We start from the raw sequence: 20,949 nt of genomic DNA on the forward strand, positions 1-20,949 counted from the left end.
CCCTATTTCTTGTGTTTGCACCTTTAATAACAACGTGCCATAATAAGCACAATACAAACGTATTTTTTATTTTGTCTTAGTACTAACAAACAATTTTACGAGAATACAATGTTGTAAACACCATCTTTTGTGAGTTATTATGAAACCCTTAAACCTTTCGTTTAGTAACCTAGCCCAGTAGTGGTTGCATTCTTCAACAACTTGACTGTACTAAGCTAGTGGAAGTGTGATTGAATTGGTGAATTAGTGGATTAAATCCTTCAATTTTAAGGAACTGGATGTAATTATCGTGTTGGTGGTGTTATGTGTTTCTGTTTATCTTTTCTCTTTTTATTACTATGTTTTAATCTTATTAAAACGTTTTTTTAATTTGAAACACAATTCAAACCCTATTTTGTTGTGTTTATCATTCTACAATTAGCATCAAAGCTCGGCCTCAAAGTTGAGCACTTAATCGTGTTTGACTAACTCTAGTAATGAAGTTACAACTGGAAATTTAACATGCCTCCTTTGTTAGATGGAGAAAGATTCGAGTACTAGAAGGACAGACTCATAAGTTTATACATTTCATATGATCCTGAACTTTAGGACATAATCTAAGATGGCTATGATGCTCCAAAAGACGTTGATGGTATTTAAATATCAAGATAGAATCTCAACACTGATCAAAAGAAAGCAGTACAAGATGCATCATAAAGCAAGAATTTTCATGATGAAAAATGCAGCAACAAAGAAACATCAATGAGTATCTTCGAGGCTTTAGTTATCTACTATGATAGAAAAAGTTGGTACATGAAGCTAAAGCAAACTTTCTTATCACGAAGTATAAAGTTTTCAAAATGGAAGATGATGAAGACGTTGAGAAAATGTTTTCCAAAATCTTGCCTTTAGATTGAAGGTTCTTCATAAAAGCTACAATATCTTCGAAGTATTCCTATCAAGTAGAGACCAAAGGTAACAACAATCCAAGAAGCTAAATGTAACACCCTCTAAATTTATTATTTAAAATAAATAGGACCCATAAACATTTCTAGTATCAACATATGTGTGATAATTATTTGTCTTACTCGATTTATTGTAGTTGATAAAGTTGTTAGTAAGAATTATTTAATCAATTGAGAAGTCTATATATATAGATATAAATGTAGAAGGGTTGTTTTTATATTTATTTTCATCTTTAGTGCAAGAAGAATTTGGTTAGGGGTTTGTGGCTTGGTGTGACTCAAGTTATATGAATGAGTAGAAGATATTTTTTATTCATCCATAAATTTTTGAATTGTGTTTGTCAAAGTTGTTAACTTTTTGATAAATTATAAATAAATAAATAAATAAAAACTAGTTTGGTTTTGATGACTTACTTGTAGTAGAAGCAATTGAATTCAGAGGCAGCACACAATGAAAGCATAAATAATTTGACACGTAGATTTATCTTGGTTCACCACTAATTTAGTTATATGCAGTCCCCTCATTTAGAAGGCTTTAATCCACTAATTCAAATACCTTGAATTACAAAGCACCTGATCCTCCAAGTTACTCTTCCCAAACAGCCTAACAACCCTAGACTTTTGAGGAACTAACCACATTTACCCTACAAGTCAATTCTTCTCCTATCAACCTCACAACCCCAGATTGAAGAAAGAACTAAACCATTATCAGGTTGGATACAAAATATTGGAACTTGATTAGTTGCTTCTAAAAATCTGACGATAATAATAACTCTTACACTCTAAGAAAATAACACTCATAAAATATTTTTAACTTGAACAAGTATTTCTCTCTTTGAACTACTACTATTTCCTGTTTTTCGATGTTTTTCTTCTTCAGCCTTGAGTATCTATTTATAGTTAAATTTTTCGGGCTTCAATTTTGTCTTTGTTTAATTCTGAATTGTATCTTGTTCATATTGAGTTTGTGAATTCTTCAGATTGATTATGTTCGTATTTTGTGTAGATTGAGTATGTAAATTCTTCAGATTAATTTTATTCATATTCTATTGTAGATTAATCTTGATCAAATCTTCTACAAATCTTGATCAAATCTTGATCAAATCCTGATCAAATCTTAATTAAATATTCTTTAAATCTTGATCAAATCTTCTACAAATCTTAATCATATCTTATTTTCAACTTGGTCAAAGTTTTTCTTCAATTGTAAATTTGAATTAAGTCTTATTTTAGATTTTATTCAAAAATATGAATCTTCTTTCATACTCTTTGAAGTAAAATATATTGTTCTCATAAAGTAATGTTGTTAACATCTAAACTCTATATGTAAAACCAACTTGGTTCCAACAGTTGGAATGTAGACTTCTTATCAGAGCGTTGATTATACCAGAGTGTTGACTTGAAATATTGACTAGACAATCAATTGAGGTGCTAGAATTTTCAGATGCATAATCATTAGAGTGAACTTGCAGTCAGATTTAGTTGAGGCGCGTTGAGAGAGCGTTCAATAGAGTCAGACACAACTTCAAAAAATTCTTCATAATCAATGTGAATTTGTTTAGTAGATTCTCTTTTTTTATTCATAAAAGGATCTAACTTGTACCAGAATATTGACATTATCAGAGGCTTCATTTAGACATTGCTCCTTTTGATTTTTGAGTATGAGGATCAAAATGGGTTTTTAGTTAGGGACAAATAATCATTGTAGTGCTCTTTTTGGGTGTTCAATGGATCAATCATCGATTTGTATTTCTCTTGCCTTTAACGTTTTTACTCGCATTGTAGATTATTATATGCTTGTTGAAATATTTCTTATTGCTATATTAAGATTTAAACTATTAGTAAACATAATTACATATTTATTAGGTGATAATATTCTTTGTGTTAAAAACACTTAAATTATTATCTATAATTTACTCATAATTTATGCTACCTTAAAATAGACATTCATTAATATAAATATTTATCTTCTAACTTAATTTGCACACTTAACAAATACAAATAGAGAATAATTGTTCTTCATTGGTTTGTTTCGTTATCATCAAAACATCAACTAGAGAATTGTAGCTAAAACCATTTTTGAGGTAACACCCTTGTTTATACGTTATACTTGGTGTTGAATTGTAAAAGCAACTGTCTAATGGTGCTTTAGAAGATGATTAAGTGAAATTGATGTCTATATAGCCTTAGATTAGGTCCATGAAGGCAATTGTGGACACATGAAGCGGGTGAAAAAATGAAATTGGTGTTGGAAATGATGATGCCTTTAATGAAAAATGCATTGGAAATAATGATGGCATTTATGAGCTAGTGTTGATGTGAATTGAAAAAATTGAGAAGTCCCACATTTGAGGGATACCACACACTAGTAGGGTATATAAGGTGGAGGTAATGAACTTGGGATGGGCCCCAAGGGGCACCCCAATTTTATGAAGGAGGGAGAACGCAAGCAAATTGACCACCACACGCGCGCGCCGCCGTCCGTCTCGGCTCGGCTTTGGCGTGTATTATTATTTTGCCTGAAAATTAATTAATCAATCTTTAATTAATTATTTGATTACTTGCGTTCCATCTCTAATTGAAACGTTAATTACGTAACTGCCCTCCACCTAGTCATATCTGATCCAGTCATCATCCCTGATTTTGTGCGTCTGTTTTGCCCGGTCAAAACCCTAATTTTGGTCTCACGTTTCTTTGTTGTCCATTCAATAGTCAGAGTCAACCTTCCTAAGTTTGGGGCGCACGAATTGTGGTCTTGGAACGCACGTTTCTGAGAGCACTTGGAGCGCACGTTTCCATGGATCTCTCAGATCCAGTTGCGATTTTCCACTATAAATAGAGGGTTCTCCCCAGTTGGAAAATCACACCAAAAGCACTCTGCATATGAGGCTTTTCTCTCTTCTCCCCCTTCTTACTGCTTCATCTCTTTCTTCCTTTTCGAGTGGCCATTGTGCCATATTACGAGTGTCAGTCGAAAGACTGCCATACTGCGAGTGTCAGTCGTAAGACTGCCATATTGAGGGTGTAATTCTAAAACGGTTTTCTACAATGCAGTAGAACTCCGATACAGAGAATCTGGGCTGTTTTATCCTGGGGACTTCGTGGTTGATAGTCTGCCTTGCACAATTTTGGGCAGTGCCTCGAAACGTCTTAAAGAGAGCGACCTAGTCTGCGACTCAACCCAGTAATATTTTCGGTGGCAAAAATTGTTTTCAAAGGTTTCCGAATTTCAAAAACAACAATGGGTCTTGAAGCGACAAAATTTGTTTTGGCCAACCATGGCTAAAGAATTATTTGAATTTGTTAAAGGGTGTGAAGAATGTCAAAAACAAGCCAATGTACAACATGTCCATGTAGATGAATACATTTTATCCTAAAGCCTTAGCCATTTTGAAGATGGGCTTTAGATATAATATATTTTAATTGTTGTGGGTTATTTTTCAAAATGGGTAGAGGCGATTCCTTTAAAAGAGGTTGAATAGAAATAAGTGATAAATTTCATTGAAGACCATATTGTTTGTCGTTTTGGAATTCCTCGAACACTAACCAAAGATAAGAGAATTGTTTGGTAAGATATGTTTAATCAATAAATATTAGCTTCAACTCCTTATTATGCACAAGCAAAAATAGTCAGGTCGAGGAAATCAATAAAATTTTGATTAGTTTAATTAAAAAACATATTAACCAAAAGTCTCAAAATTGGCAGGAAACATTGAATCAAGTAATTTATGTTGGGAAAAACCAGAGATAATTAGCGATAACTATCTCAATAATGCGGAATATTTTCTTTTCCCCACCTGTGCAGATAAATTGCCAAATAGAAACTACAATTCCACTTAACAAAAATAATTTGCAGAAAATTAAATGAGACAAATACAATTTTTAACATGGAAAACTTCCCTCAAGTTGAGATAATAAAAACCACGGGACCTAGTCAAATAAAACCTTCCACTATAATAATTAATGGGTACACCAGAGTTTTCCTAATAACAATAGGGAACATCGATCAACAATAATAATAACAACCTTATAACAACCTTCCACTAAAGTGGGTATGCCAAAATAACTCTCAGAGAAGGTAAAACTACTCAAACTATATATTAAAATAACAAACTCAGTGGTAGGAATAATATACTAAATTTGTAGATCAAACAAAGCAAGTTTGCTACACACCTGTTACCATCACCAGAACTAAACCCTTATTTTTCTTCTCTGGCAGCCGTTCTCTTTCGTTCTAATTCTTAGGGATTTCTAAATCCCTTTTTATTTCCTTCACGTGGGTCAAGCCCATTAAAATCTTTTTTTTTCTTTTTTTTCAATAATAATAATACTAATAATAATACTAATAAAACTAGTGGGTTCCACTTGGAGATTGAGCCCACCCAACAAATCCCCCCTCACGACTCAAGTGGGAAGGTACTACTCAACCATGCCAGCTTTCTTTCTATAGCATATCATCTTCGACACAGGCAAGGTCTCCGTCATCATATCTGAACCATTCTCATCAGTATGAATCTTCTCAATTAAAGGTGACTTCGTTTCCAGTGCATCTCGTATCCAATGATGCCGCACTTCAATATGCTTCAACTTTGCATGAAAAGTCGGATTCTTGCTGAGATGGATCGCACTCTAACTGTCACAAAATAACACAAACTTGTCTTGCTTGAGGCCTAACTCATGTAGGAATTTCTTCATCCACAAGAGTTTGGAAGCTTCAGTTGCTGCAATGTACTCAGCTTCAGTAGTGGATAAAGCAACACACTTTTGTAGTCTTTATGTTCAAGACATAGCTTCCCCTGCAAATGTCATCATATAACCAAAAGTAGATTTTCTAGAATCAAGATCACCTGCCATATATGCATCTGTGTAGTCATCAAACACATATTCACCACCTCCATAGCATAAACACACTTTGGAAGCGCCTCTGAGGTATTTGAGAATTCACTTCACTGCTTGCCAATGATCCTTACCAGGATTAGAGAGAAACAGACTAACAACTCCAACTGCATGAGCAATCTATGGCCTTGTGCATACCACAACATACATCAAACTACCAACTACGGATGCATAAGGAACCTTCTTCATCTCTTCTTTGTATTTCTCACTTGTAGGACATTTATTAGAATTCAATTTAAAATGACTAGCAAGTGGAGTACTAACAGGTTTGCAATTGCTCATGTTAAACCTCTCTAACACCTATAATTGTGTTGAGACAACCACAATTTATTATTCTTTCTGTCACAAGTGATTCTCATACCAAGAATTTGCTTTGCAGGACCTAAGTCTTTCATTGCAAAAGACTTGTTCAAATCTTTCTTTAAGGATTGAATCTTCTTAGTGTCATGACCAACAATCAACATGTCATCCACATATAATAAGAGAATAATATAATCACCATCAGAGAGTTTCTTGATAAACACACAATGGTTAAAAGTAGTTTTACCATACCCATGTTTCTCCATGAAAGAATCAAATTTCTTGTACTATTGTCGAGGTGCTTGCTTGAGCCCATACAAGTTTTTCTTCAATTTACACACAAGTTGCTCTTTACCTTTGACTTTGAAACTCTCTAGTTGTTCCATATAGATCTCTTCCTCCAAATCACAATGAAGGAATTCAGTTTTCACATCAATTTGTTCAACTTCTAGGTTCAAACTAGCTGTTAACCCAAGCAGAACTTGGATATAGGACATCTTCACCATAGGTGAAAAAATTTCATCAAAGTCAATACCTTTTCTCTGATTAAAACCTTTCACAACCAATCTTGCTTTGTATCTTGGTTGAGAACTATTCTCTTCTACCTTTATCTTGTATACCCATTTGTTCTTGAGTGTTTTTCTGCCATTAGACAACTTTACCAAATCAAATGTGTATTTTTCATGCAAGGAATTCATCTCTTCTTGCATGGCCTTTAACCAATTTTCTTTATCAACATTGGTAATAGCTTCTTGATAATACTCTGGCTCTCCATTATTAGTGATCATCACATACTCATGTGGAGGATATCTTTAAGAAGGTTGATGTTCTCTAATAGATCTTCTCAACTCAAACTTGACTAGTGGCTCAACTGGAACCTGCTCATCATGGTGAGGCACATGACCATCAGTTACATTTTCATCATCTACATGTATATCTCCCTCATCAACAAAGGTTTTTGCAGGGGGCTTAGGCGCAACATCAATGTAACTTATGGAATTTGGTTTCTGTTTTTCAACTTTATCAAAATCTTCAATAGTCTGGTCTTCAAGAAATATCGCATCTCGGCTTCTGATAATTTTCTTGTCAACCGGATCCCACAATCTATAACCAAATTCTTCATCACCATAATTGATGAATATATACTGTTTGGATTTACTATCAAGCTTGGACCTCTCATCTCTTGGAAGGTGAACAAAGCATCTGCAACCAAAAACTCTCAAATGACTGTAAGAGACATCTTTCCCTGTCCACACTCTATTTGGAGCATCACCATCAAGTGGAATAGAAGGAGAAAGATTGATCAAATCCACTGCAGTTTTCAATGCTTCGCCCCAAAAGGATTTCGATAATTTTGCATGAGAGAGCATACATCTGATTCTGTCATTAATCGGACGATTTATTCTCTCTGCAACACCATTATGCTGAGATGTCTTTGGAACTATTTTCTCAAACCTAATTCCATGTTCTCTACAATACTCTTCAAATGAACCTCTATATTCACCACCATTATTTGATCGAACACATTTCAATTTTCTTCCCTTTTCTCTTTCAACACTTGCATGAAAATGTTTGAAGACTCCAAATACCTAGTCTTTAGATTTCAAAGGAAATGTCCACACTATTCTAGAGTGGTCGTCAATAAAAGTAACAAAATATGATGCACCACCAAGAAATTTACTATCCATCATACAAACATCAGTATGAACTAAATCAAGAATATTTGGCCTCCTATGAGGACCAGTATTATGAAAAGAAATTCTATGTTGTTTTCCAGCAAAACAATGGGTGCAAATTTTTAGAGATCTACCTTTCACGGGAAGAAAGTTTTTCTTCGCAAGTATGTTGAGTCATTTCTCACTCAAGTGACCGATGCGCATATGCCATAAATCAGAAGATGCATCTTCAATTGCATTCACTTCTTCTTTGCATAGCTTCGTAGGCATCTTATAGAGAGAAGTGGAACTTTGCTCCTTTGCAACCACTAGGGACCATTTGGTGATTTTACATATACCACCACCACCAAAGTAAGTGTGATAACCATCAATATCCAAGACTTTCACCGAAATCAAATTGAAACGAATATTAATTACATGCCTAACATTCTTCAATTGAATCTTGCAACAAATCCTAGTTTTAACCCAAACATCTCTCATACTGATAATTTTACATGCTCCTTCATCACTTAATTTTTACCATACCAAAATCACCAGCATTGTAAGATGAGAAGAAATCACGCCTAGGAGTAACATGATATGAGGCACCCGAATCAATAATCCAAGTTGAATCCTGACATGCAAGGTTTATGGAATTATCATCACAAACAATGTAGACATTATTAACATATGCAACTGTTGTTGTATCTTTATCATTTTTCTTCTCTTTGTCTTCATCTTTTTCTCTTGATTGATCTCTCTTAAGGAATCTGCAATTTCTTTTTATGTGACTCGTTTTGCCACAATGATAGCATATCACTTCTTTTGTAGTCCTGGACTTGCTTCTTGACTTGCTACGACTTTCAAAGTTGTCGCGTCTATGGAAGTTTCTAGATTGACTTCTCCCTCGTGACTCTGTAACTAGTGCTTCTGACTTTGATGAAGAACCAATCAAACCATGTTCCTTTCTTCGAGCTTCTTCATTCAACATGCTCTCTTTAACTGTTGACATTTTCAACTTTCCACTTGGAGCTGAATTGGTCAACGTCACAACAAGGACTTCCCAATTATCAGACAATGAACTCAACAATAAGAACGCTTGTAACTCATCATCTAATTTAATTTCTGCAGTTGTCAATTGATTCATTGTATTCTGAAAAATACTCATATGTTCTACCATTGAATCCCCATCTTTGTATTTCATATGCACCAGCTTCGAAATCAAGAATGCTTTATTTTGTATATTATTTCGTTCATACAACTCTTTTAATTTTTTCCACATCTTGTTAGCATCTATTTCAGTTTCAACATGTGGATATACATTAAGATCCAACCACTGTTTGATCAACGTCACGGCCTTTCTATTCATCTTCTTCCAGTCAGCGTCAAATTTATCTGCAGGTTTAGTAGTGTTACCCTCAATAGGATCATACAAATCTTTACTGTATAACATGTCTTCCATGAGAGTCTTCCAAAATGTGTAATTAGAAGAGTTGAGTTTAATCATATTGGGACCTTTATTTTCCTCCTCCATTTAAATGCACAAATCAAATCAACCGAGCTCTGATACTAGTTTGTTGGAAAAACCAGAGATAATTAGCGATAACTATCTCAATATTGCGGAATATTTTTTCCCCACTTGTGCAGATAAATGGCCAAACAGAAAGTACAATTCCAGAGAACAAAAATAATTGGCAGAAAATTAAATATGAGACAAACACAATTTTTAACGTGGAAAACTTCCCTCAAATTGAGATGATAAAAACCACGGGACCTAGTCGAGTAAAACCTTCCACTATAATAATTAATGGGTACACCAGAGTCTTCCTAATAAAAATATGGAACATTGATCAACAATAACAATAACAACCTTATAACAACATTTCACTAAAGTGAGTATGCCAAAGTAACTCTTAGTGAAGATAAAACTACTCAAACTATATATTAAAATAACAAACTCAATGGTAGAAATAACATACTAAATTTGTAGATCAAACGGAGCAAGTTTGCTACACATCTGTTACCACCACGGGAACCAAACTCTTTTTTTTCTTCTCTGGCAGCCATTCTCTTTTGTTCTAATTCTTAGGGATTTCTAAATCCATTTTTATTTCCTTCATGTGGGCCAAGCCCATTAAAACCTCTTTTTTTCTTTCTTTTTTTTCAATAATAATAATAATACTACTAATAATACTAATAAAACTAGTGGGTTTCACTTGGGGAGTGGGTCAACCCAACAATTTAGGCATATAGAAATTCTTCTAAAAGAACTACGAAAATTCTCCTACAGAAATCTCGTAGGTTGCAAAGGAAAAATGATTTGCATGCACAAGATTATTGGAATATGATGTATAATCAATTGAATGACTTGAAGAAAGAAAATATGTTGGCTTTAAACAACAACATTCTACAAAAGAAAATAGTAAGTATGTTTTATGTTAAAAAGGTTAGAAAGAGAAATACATGAAAAACAACACAAATATAATATTATTATAACTGAAAATAGTGAATCTACTAATAAACTAACATCATCCAAGTTAATAGCATAAAACAAAAAAATGCTAACAAATGTTACACAATCAAAATCAATTATCTGGTAGTGGAGGCAGTACCTATCTCTTTCAAGGAAATTTTACCGTGTATCCCTCCTGTATCCGTATACCCCTAAGATATAAAGAAAAGGACCAAAATACCCACATATATAGCAACATTTTCGGAACTCACAAGTGAGTGTCAAAAAAAAAATTCCGGAAGGTGCAGGCTCATATATCTATCTCTGAGAAGGATCGGTACACGAGGAGGATAAGGCGGTACCCGGAGGAGGGTGAGGATGAGCTGACACGATATTAATTATTATTTATGGTATATTAACTATGGTGTATTAATTATTAATTATTATGGTGTATTAATTATTAATTATTATGGTGTATTAATTAATTATGGTGTATTTATAGTGTATTATTTATTTATGATGTATTAATTATTTAAAGGTGTATTTATGATGTATTAACTATTAATTACTTATTTTATATTATTATTTAAAAATATTTTGGTGTATTAATTATTAATTATGGTATATTAAAAAAAAGTGTGTACCAAAAAACTTATGTATGAAGTTTTTCGAAAATACCTTTTGTACCGAAAAACTTATTTTCCGGTAATACACATTTTTTCATTCTGCACCAGAAATCTTTTTTTTGAGTTTTTCGGTAAATAACTTATGTACCATAAAATTTGTAAAAGGTTTTCCGGAAGCACTATGTGTACCGGAATCTTCTAAATAATTTTTCAAAAATTATCGAAAAACTTTTACCTACCGAAAATCTTCTTACTGCCTCCAGAAATGATGAAACGGTAAAAAAAAATGAGAGTATTTTTAGTATTTTCATAAATTTGTGGGGTATAAGTATAAAGATGGGGTATGGATAAATTTTCCTCTTTCAATTGTCAAATTTTCACGTGGATAATCCTAAAAAGAGTAAATAGTCATTTTAGTCCTTAAATATATGATATGTTGATACTATTATATTTGAATTTATTAAATTACAAACAGATTTTCAATTGTCTCGTTTGTTCTGAATTGACTTACAAAAAATAATTTAAAGATTAAATTAACTAATTAAAAACACATTTAAAGATTAAATAACTATCAAAAGATATATTTAATTTTTTTAGTTTTGATACATTATAACAGCGCTTCACACATTTATAAAAAAAATAAATCAAAAACATTGCGGAGGCACTTATCTATAAAATAGCAAGGATAATGTACCTGCTTAATACATAAGCTATAATTAAGATATAATACATGAGAGAAGTTTGACGACTAGATCGCTGTATTCTTTTTTGATAAATATTGATTACTACTTTTTAGAAAACAAAAATATAAGTATTAAAAACCATCTAATTAATAGTTGACCTCGGTGAACACCATTGTGTATCTTGAATTTAATGTTGGGGTGTTGCTAACGTAACATTTGTTTTAACTTGATTTTTCATATTATAATTAATAAGGAGTATATTTAAAGAAAAAAATTATATATTAATAAAATAAAAAATTTATATTATTAATTAATTACAATTATTAAATCATTAATAATATTTAGTTTTTACTACATCTATTTATAAAATTATTTGTATGATCATCATTAGATTGAACGTTTCACATATAAAAATTAAACTCCTTTTAAGTTTAATTTATATGGTGTTTATAATTAAAATTAAAGCGAGTAATATTAATATTAATTGTTTCCCTACTATATCAATGTCTCTCTCTTCGATTTAATTAATGAAAATAAAGAGATAAGTTTAAAAAAAAATAATTTATATACTAAGTTTAGTGATAGTGTTTCTCTACGATATCAATGTGACACACATGATTAAATTTTCAGACTGTGTAAAATATTTTACAATATTTTACAGCGACAATAAAATACAAATTAAACTCAGAAAATGATAATTTCATTAAATTATCCTTATTAATGATTATTATTTTTAAATCAAATCACATCCTCTCCATGACTTCTTTACCTCTCAGTTCATTTTTATTTAATTTAATATTTTATTTTTAAAAAGTTAAACAATTAAGAATCTATTAAAATGATTTAAATAATAAAAAATGAAGTAAATAATAACATAGTACCCATTATACAAGTGATCATGTCAAGTCAGCTAAATAAATTGCCACCTCATCAAAATTGGGTATCAAATTGATGGGCGGACGTCTAATCTGAAATTTCAAAAGAAAATGGACGAAAATGGCAATAAAATATTATAGGGAGACTAAATTCATCAATTAACTAAAGGTGTATTTAAGACAAAAATGTAATACTATCATACTAGTCATGAGGAAACCTTTGCTTCATCTCTTAAAATAATGAGTGGAGAAGGAAGGATTGGAAAGCCTATGTTTTAGTCCCTCTTACCAACATAGCATTCAAACAACAATTGCACAAAACTGATTAATTACTATTGAATATGAAGGCAAAAATAGCCCCACACATTTTAACTCATTTAGTGGGGAGATATAGTATTACTATAACTACCAACAGGATGGGTATATCAATTTATTTTCTTCTCTTCCTCCCTTTTCCTAGTTGTCCAGATTTAAAAGCATGTTCTTGTTCTTGAAGGAAAGCTTTAGTCTTTCCATGCTTCTCAGCTCTTTCCTTCTCCTGTATAGCCCTCTGTTTGTCCTTCACCTCAAGCAAGAAGTAGTTGTCTTTACGTAATTCACGAGCAGCCCCTTTAGCTTCCCGCTTCACTTCTTTCTCCAATTTTCTCCTTTCAGCACGCTCAAAGTCTGGATCATAATCTATACCTTTAAAATAGCTGCAGAAGAAGAAAATATGACATTAGTTCTTAATTTGAGTTGCCTTTCTAATCTTGGCTTAGGAACAAAACATATAACTCCGTTAAATATTTCTTTTGAATATTTAGTATCTTGTTCTACTTATATCTCTTTCTGCAATAAATAGTTAAGGGTAATATTGACAATAATTAATGTTGCAATGAATTTGAATGCTACAAAAGCAACATTTAAAAAGGAATGGAGTACCAAATTGAAACAAAGGAAAAAAGAAAGGACTTACTTTTCCCTATACACAGGATTCAATAATTTGATTGGAACTGGCTTTTGTTTCCGCATTTGAAGTGGTCGCCTCAAAGCATGACATTCATCCGCTTTCAACTTAATGACACCAGCCACAACATTAATTTTTTCCCGTAATGCATTTGGCGTATTACTCTGTTCAGCTATCTCAGTTAATAATTTCAAAACTGGTAAAAATATTTCTGGGAATGAACTTAAGCCTTCATAGGCATTGATATATCCTTGTAGAGTTTCAATAGCAGTAACTAATACACTAGCCCTGTAATTGAAAAATCATAATTAGCCAAGATGTAAGAAACTGTAATACTTTGAAACACAAATAATTGAGCAATTCTTTGAAGATAAGCCTCGATATTAGCTGCATCTAGTATTAGTCCTGAGATCATAGCTATGATACCAAATCTAAATCACCAACTCTTTATATTAAATCTCGAGAACAAACAACACTCCCCACCCTTCTATTTTTTGTTCAAATACAAAGAAAGAATACAGCATATCATGGTGGTGACATTTTTCTTTCTTAAAAGATGGTAACAAATTTTGTTACCTGAAACTATCAGAAGTGAAGAAATGGGAGTCTTCTGGCATTTCTATTATCTTAAAAAAATTCAGAGCGCTAATCCTGTCTACTGTCTCATGTATGCACAGTAGAGGCTTGAGATCTTTCAGCTCCATAAAATGAAATGACTGGCAGAAAACAAATAATATGGTCATTCATTGTCCAACCATAAAGTTGCCGTACCATCATGAAGTGAAGCATCATATTTATGATATTATATATCGAATGCAGCAACTACCTAGTTAACAGATTAACTCAAGTCCAAACCTTCACATATCAATCTCAAGCAACTATATAACTGAACTACAAGTTGAAGGAAGACGCAAAGACTTGCACTTTCTAAAACAACATTAAAGAAAGGAACCAATTAAGAGCTTTATATCCAATGGGAAGTTTTATGAAACATTCATCACTTCATCCTGTTTTTTGACAGACATGGCATCATCTTGTGTGAAGACATTATTGGTGCAAGAATTATTTAGGTTTAGTATGTTTGGATTAGCTTATAATCAAAATAATTAAGAGCAAAATTTTGGCTACAATGAAGTATGAAAAATCAGCATAGAATACACTGGCACAACAAAAGTTCAAAGTTACATCGTCCACTAGTCAATAGCTTTTTGCAGAATGAACTGATTACAAAATCCATTATCATATCAGAAATTCATCTCATTAAGATTATGCTCATAAAACACCATGTTATAGGGTTCCACAAGATTTAGGCATGCCCCAATATCAAAAGTATAAGAAATGACTGACATTTCCCACCAACCAACACCAATTTATTTGATATATATAGCATTTTTCAAATCCAAATTCCCAAAAGCTAACCCTATTTAATTTTCTAAAATCTTTTCCCATTTATACCTTGCATACCATGCCTCTGCTCCCCTTTTTCTGCGATTAGTTTCACCTTAACGAAATTTGCATTAGCGATGTAGGGTTAAGCAGGACATGAGGAGGCTAGTATTCTCCATACTTACAACATATGGGCATGCACACATATACACACACCAAAATAGAATTTGAACTGCAAAGGATCAATCATGAAATCATACCTGAGAATCTTCGCATGAAATATGTCGACTTTCAGTGGTTGCCAGCAACAGAGTTTTGATAAATATTATTGGTTCAGGACAGAACTTTCGTGACTGTTTAAATACCTGTATTTTATATTCACTATGTGAGCAAGCTGTAAAAGCAATAAATGAAAAACAGGGGAAATTTAAGTTCAGGAATACAGTGAACATCATAGAAAGCAGAGTCCAAAGGCTAAACTCATTTGTGGAAACAGATCATGCTTATAGATTTTACATGAAGAATTGGTAAGATGCAACAAATTCATGATACAATCCAAACATGATTTCATCACATCCTTGTTGAGATAGCATATCATAATCAAACAAGTTAAAAGACAAGAAAGTAACTTGCCACAGAAGGTACTTACAGAGAGAAGCATAGAGCATAAGAAAGAGCCAATGGCAATATCCCGACCAGTTGTTATAGGGCAACGCATCAGATATTCACAAATCAATAGTACCGCGGGAGTCATGACTGGATGTCTAAAATCAGAACATGGATATATCATGGACCACAATTGCAAGAGACACAACGTCTTTGAAGAAGGCCAACTGCTACTTTCTGTGGCAACAGAAGGATTTTAGATCATGTTCTCTACTTAAAACATCAACCATTCATAGATCTTGATAAAAGTTAAGGCAGAGAGTGCAAATATTCCAAGTTAATTTCATTCTGACCTGCATTTTTTATACTCTCAACAAACTGTTTTCTGGTGGTTTCTATTCTGCGACGAGCACATATTGCAGCAAAATATGGGATTTCCATACTTATCTCTATCAATGGTTGCACCAGCATATTAATTAACTCAACATTCAATGGTTTTTTATTCGCCAAAACAGCAAAATACTGCAATAATACTCCATAAAATACCTGAAAAGAAAAGAACAGTTATATAAATACCTACCATATAATTAGAAGTATAATAATCATGAGCCACAATTTCCTGATAAATAATTAGGAACGGAATGTAAGAACTTCATTAGCCAAGTATGTAAAATAGTCTGTTAAATATGAAAGTATTGCAAAGTAAACTGGGCTATGAAAGAATGCAAACAACCACCTGGCATGTGTTATTAACATACTTTAAATTCCATATTTCCATATACATACACAAACTAAACCTTTTAAAATTACATCAATGACAATTGACAACACAACCAACTTTATGCAGGAGTTGTTAATGAAGAAAAAAATAGAGGGGGTGAATGTATTATTGTAATATATGGCTCATGTTTTTGTAACTTAGGTACTGTCTACTCTTCAACTGCACAAATTTTTACCATCCATATTTGATATTTTATTTTGTATCTTCCACTTTCTTTTTATATTGAGGTTACATTAGACAATTACAAAGGATTATATCAATCTGAAGGGTTAGAACTTATTTTAATTAGTTTTGGATCCGTTATAAAGGGATTATTCAGATATTCTTTATTACCGAAGATTTTCTTTTATTTTATTGGCTATTAACCAGGGGAACAGCCCTATGTTGATTTGTACCATATCTGTTAGCCAATTATTTTTTCTCTTAATTTCTACAAGTCCTGTAGGGAAGCAGGTAGGACGTTACAATGATCAATCTCCTATTGGCAACAATGGTAGCACCAGAAAAACCGTAAAGATAATTTAGTTTAAAATACATAAGCTAGGTTTCAATCAAAAAATAAGGATGAAGCAAGAACCTATATTTACACAGTTGAGGGAAGCAATTTTAGAAATTGCAAAATAGATTTTCCAATAATTGTCAACAATATCACATCAAAGTTCATATATCAGAGTAAAACTCGGGTTGAAGAGTCCAAGAGACCACAGTTACCATATCAAAACAAACTGTGGATTCAGTAATATGAATACAAGCACAAAGAGGAGATTTGAAACAAAACAAAAATGTTAATATAAAGGTAAGTTCCATACTTGTATTTTCTTTCGATTTTCTGCAGCAAGCTGGATTGAATTGCTTTTCCGAATCCGATTGATAATTAAGATAATGTCAGAATTTGAACGTATATCTACCAGTGTACATAATTCTTCAAAGGTCTTTGGAGCTTCAATAATATAAGGAATCTCCAACTCTTTTGACATTTTCCCTCCAATGTCTATCTTCTTGGCATCCAAAGAACCGTTATCTCCCTTTACACTTTCAACAGAATCATTTCTCTTTGCTTTTATATGAATCCCAGCGTTCAATCCTTTTACCTCATCAAGTTCTTCTGCATCTCTTTCTTCGCCCTCGTCATCATCTTCATCTTCCGAACCTGCACTGATATCATCATCACTCTGTTCCCAATCTTTCAAAGTAATAACCTTTTTGTGTTCATCAAGATCCTCCTCTGATCCTTCATCAGGATCTTCAAAGCTTTCCAAATCATCAGAATCTTCATCATCTTCATCCTCCTCGTCTTTTCTCTCAAGAATCTCATCAATCCAACCCTTTTTAGTCATAGTTTCTTCATCGACAGAGAAGGAATCGCCAAGGTCATCACCAGAAAGAGATCTTGGTTTATGTTTTGATGGCTTTTCAGAATCTTCATCGTCTTCATCACTTGAATCTTCGGCAGCAGCCATCCTTTTCTTCCTTTCTTTCTGAAATTATGGATTAAAGATTTAAGTATTTGACTCAAATAAAAATAAGTATATACACAATTTTACTCCCATGTGCAGAGAGCCAATTTCCATGACTATCACCCAAAACTCACCCGCCCTCTAAATTAGGATACTATTTTACATTAAAATCTGAACATCAAACCTGCATTAAGCTAGACAGTTCTGGTTCATCCCAATCCCTACTTTGCCCACAGTAAGTAATCTAAACCATCTTAAAACGTAGCTCGGATATACCACCAAGATTAGAGGTAGGCTAATGTTTAAAAAATGTGAAAATGTGCTAAAAGCAATTTACTCATTATACAACAACAAACTTACAGTTAAAGTTCATGTTAGCATACCTCTAACTCCTCTAGACGTTCTCTTTCCTCCTGAGCAATCTCTTCTGCTGTTTTCAACCTATCTGATGGGCGAGCACGCATTTCAAATCCCATTTGTCTGACAAGTTGGTCGTAATCATCATGTTTTTCCTGCCATACAGAGAAAGTTTGAATATAGAATGTTCTTAAAATAACAAGTTATTAGGGCAAGAAGAAGTGAAGAACCACCAAGGATAAATAATAACCTGCACAGAATTATCAATTGTCCGTGTAGTAGACAAGATATCTTTATCACTTTTCTCATTTGAAATACTATTGTTGTTCACAAGAGCCTTCAAAGCTTTGATCTTGTTTGGTTCAGTGAGAGACAATAATGCCTCGGAATGAACCAAAGAAGTGAAGTTCTTATCCAATTCTTCAACCAGGTCTTCATCTTCTTCCTTATCTTTTGCTTTTTGAGCCTGGAAAATATTAGAGTGAAAGAAAAGAAAGTGAACAAATGCAGAAAACAAATAAACTACCAGAGCCCTGATTAAAGAAATACATCCCATACCTTGTAAAACTTGCTTTTTGCAATAATTTCGTCCATCACTTCCTTCTTGGTTTTATGTCTCTGTAGAACAAGTCACCATTCAGAAACAGCAAGTATTTTAAATAAAGTGACAATTGTTAAAAGTTTAGCAAGGATATGATATCCAGATTCCCTATAGTCACTGAAAGAGAAATAACTGGAAGATTACACAAAGCACTCATGGGGTGCATATTGATTCCCATTAGTTGCTATAAAAGAAGAAAGAAAAATGTATAAAAAATAATCATAAGGGAGCCAACATTGACAGCATAACAGGCCTTACTTTTTCCTCACCGTCAGCCACACCAATTTCCCCCGGACTCTGCATACCCGAATATGATTTCTCTGCAAAATCAATATTCAACATAACTTAAACCACAAAAATAACACAAGAGGCACACTAAGAAATTTGTTAAGGTAGAGGCACATAGCAGAGGGCTAAAACAGTATAAACATGGTCAACATACGAACAACGATAAAAATGTGCTGTCAGAAAAAAAAGATGAAAAAAAACAGCATAGCAGGCAGCTTAAGGAGTCCTTAACCTAGAATCCATTCCCAAGAGGTTCACAAATAACCAAATTCAGCAATCACGAAATAATATACATAATTAATCATCTAATTATTGTGCATTAGTTAGCTCATTATAGTGGAAACAAATCCATATACCCGAAATCCACTTAGCACATAAATCATCAACATAATATTAGATTATGTGAACAGATACAAATGTTAATGCTACGTACTATCAGTTTCATCATCCTCGTATTCATCAAGCATCTGCTCCTCAAAATCATCTCTTCCAAGAGTGTCAATTCCTTCGAACTCATCATCATCTTCTCCATCTGGCAAGTTATACTTGCTTTTCTTACTCACTTTCACATTCATCTGCAATTTCAGCAACCACATAACAATCATCAATTCACAAAAAATTCATAAATAGGTACCGTATCAAATTTCAATTCTCTATTTTTGTCTTAACCATTCAATCGGGGAAAAGAGTCCCAGTGATCTAGAGTTCGGTTAGGAGCTCAGTGAAGTTTGGCCAATGATTGAGTCAATTAGGAATCGAACTCATAGTTATCTTTCCAACCCACAAGTATTAAGCACCTGTCAATTAGGAAGCCACAATTTGTAGCTTCAAAGGAATCATGACAAAAATATATTTTGGACGTGAGAATTTAGGCATCAAGTCAATTCCAAACATACACTTGATACACCCGATCGATTGGTACTTAATTGGAGCTCATTAAACACCAAAGTCAGCCACTAGGTTTTTCAATTCTCTTTTCAAAAACTGTTTCAAGTTCTCATAATATTAAAACTGAAAATATTTTTTTTATTTTTAAATTAAAAAACGATAACACAATCAAACAAATCCTAAATATCAAAGGTGAAGCAATAACTACCTTACGTTCACGCTGCGATCTCAGAACAGCTTTCCCAAACTCATCAAGAGCCTCATCATTCTCTCCAATTCGTTTATCAACAAATTGAGACGATTTAGTGCTCTGTTCATACTCCTTAAGAAGCGTCTTCTTCCTCTTCTCGATAGCAGCCGAACGCACCAACCCCATACGTTTAGCATCTCCTTTACGCTTCTGACCTAATACCTCGAACTTCCTCTTCGACCTGATTGACTCGAAAGGGTTGTCGTTCGCCTTAGGAGCTTTCGCTTTCATGGCTACACCTTCTGGACCCATCTTGTTCTTCTTCTTCTTTTTGCTGGTGTTCTTGTTGTTATTGGTGGTGTTTGCATTGCTGGTTTTGACACTGCGTTTTGATGATTTCGCCATTGATGCGTTTGGTTCTAAGCAGAACTAGGGTTTATGTCGTTGAACTATTTCTTCTCCAGCAAATTGTGGAGAGAGATAGAAAGAACAAAAATTAGAGAGAGATACAATCCGAGGGTTTATGCCGTTAAACTCTTTGTGTGTTGCCGCCTCTACACAGGGCTACGCAGGTTTAGATTAGGTTGAAGTTGAAGTAGTAACCGTACTCTAAAATAAAATCTACTCTATACAATTTTATTATTGGAAAATAAAAAATAAAAAAACAAATTATAAATTTAGTTTTATTTATTAAAACATTTTCATTATTTATGTAGGATAAACTTCGATAGAGAGAATCTATAGAAAATCTGCATTGATGTGGAAAAAAATAAAATTTAAAAAAATCAAAAACAAAATAATATTTCTATTTTTATTATTAAGTTTAGATTTCGTTTGTTGTAGATTTTAAAAGAATAGATATTTTATTTTATTTAAAAATTATTTATTAAATATTTTTAAGAAAAGTTGTTTTATATTTAAGGCTTCATTTTGTATAAATGAAAAATATAGTAATTTTAGTATTAAATAATTTAGATTTTTTTATTTTATTTTACAAAAAAAATTTATTTTGTGTTTA

At 32.9% G+C, this 20,949-nt stretch overlaps 1 protein-coding gene across 1 annotated transcript; it reads right to left on the bottom strand.

Moving 5' to 3' along the window:
* Positions 1-12,543: 12,543 nt before the first annotated feature.
* On the bottom strand, positions 12,544-20,541 carry LOC101505995 (uncharacterized). Its single transcript, XM_004497808.4, has 13 exons — positions 19,950-20,541; positions 19,287-19,428; positions 18,824-18,885; positions 18,523-18,582; positions 18,215-18,430; positions 17,991-18,119; positions 16,960-17,628; positions 15,723-15,915; positions 15,413-15,606; positions 15,024-15,128; positions 13,954-14,093; positions 13,387-13,665; positions 12,544-13,126 (listed from the first exon to the last, which is right to left on the bottom strand). Exons 1-13 carry the CDS (start codon positions 20,334-20,336, stop codon positions 12,862-12,864), a joined length of 2,841 nt encoding a protein of 946 aa, XP_004497865.1. The 5' UTR covers positions 20,337-20,541; the 3' UTR covers positions 12,544-12,861.
* Between the last annotated feature and the right edge of the window lie 408 nt (positions 20,542-20,949).

Source organism: Cicer arietinum, chromosome 4 (assembly GCF_000331145.2).
Source record: "Cicer arietinum cultivar CDC Frontier isolate Library 1 chromosome 4, Cicar.CDCFrontier_v2.0, whole genome shotgun sequence".
NCBI lineage: Eukaryota > Viridiplantae > Streptophyta > Magnoliopsida > Fabales > Fabaceae > Cicer > Cicer arietinum.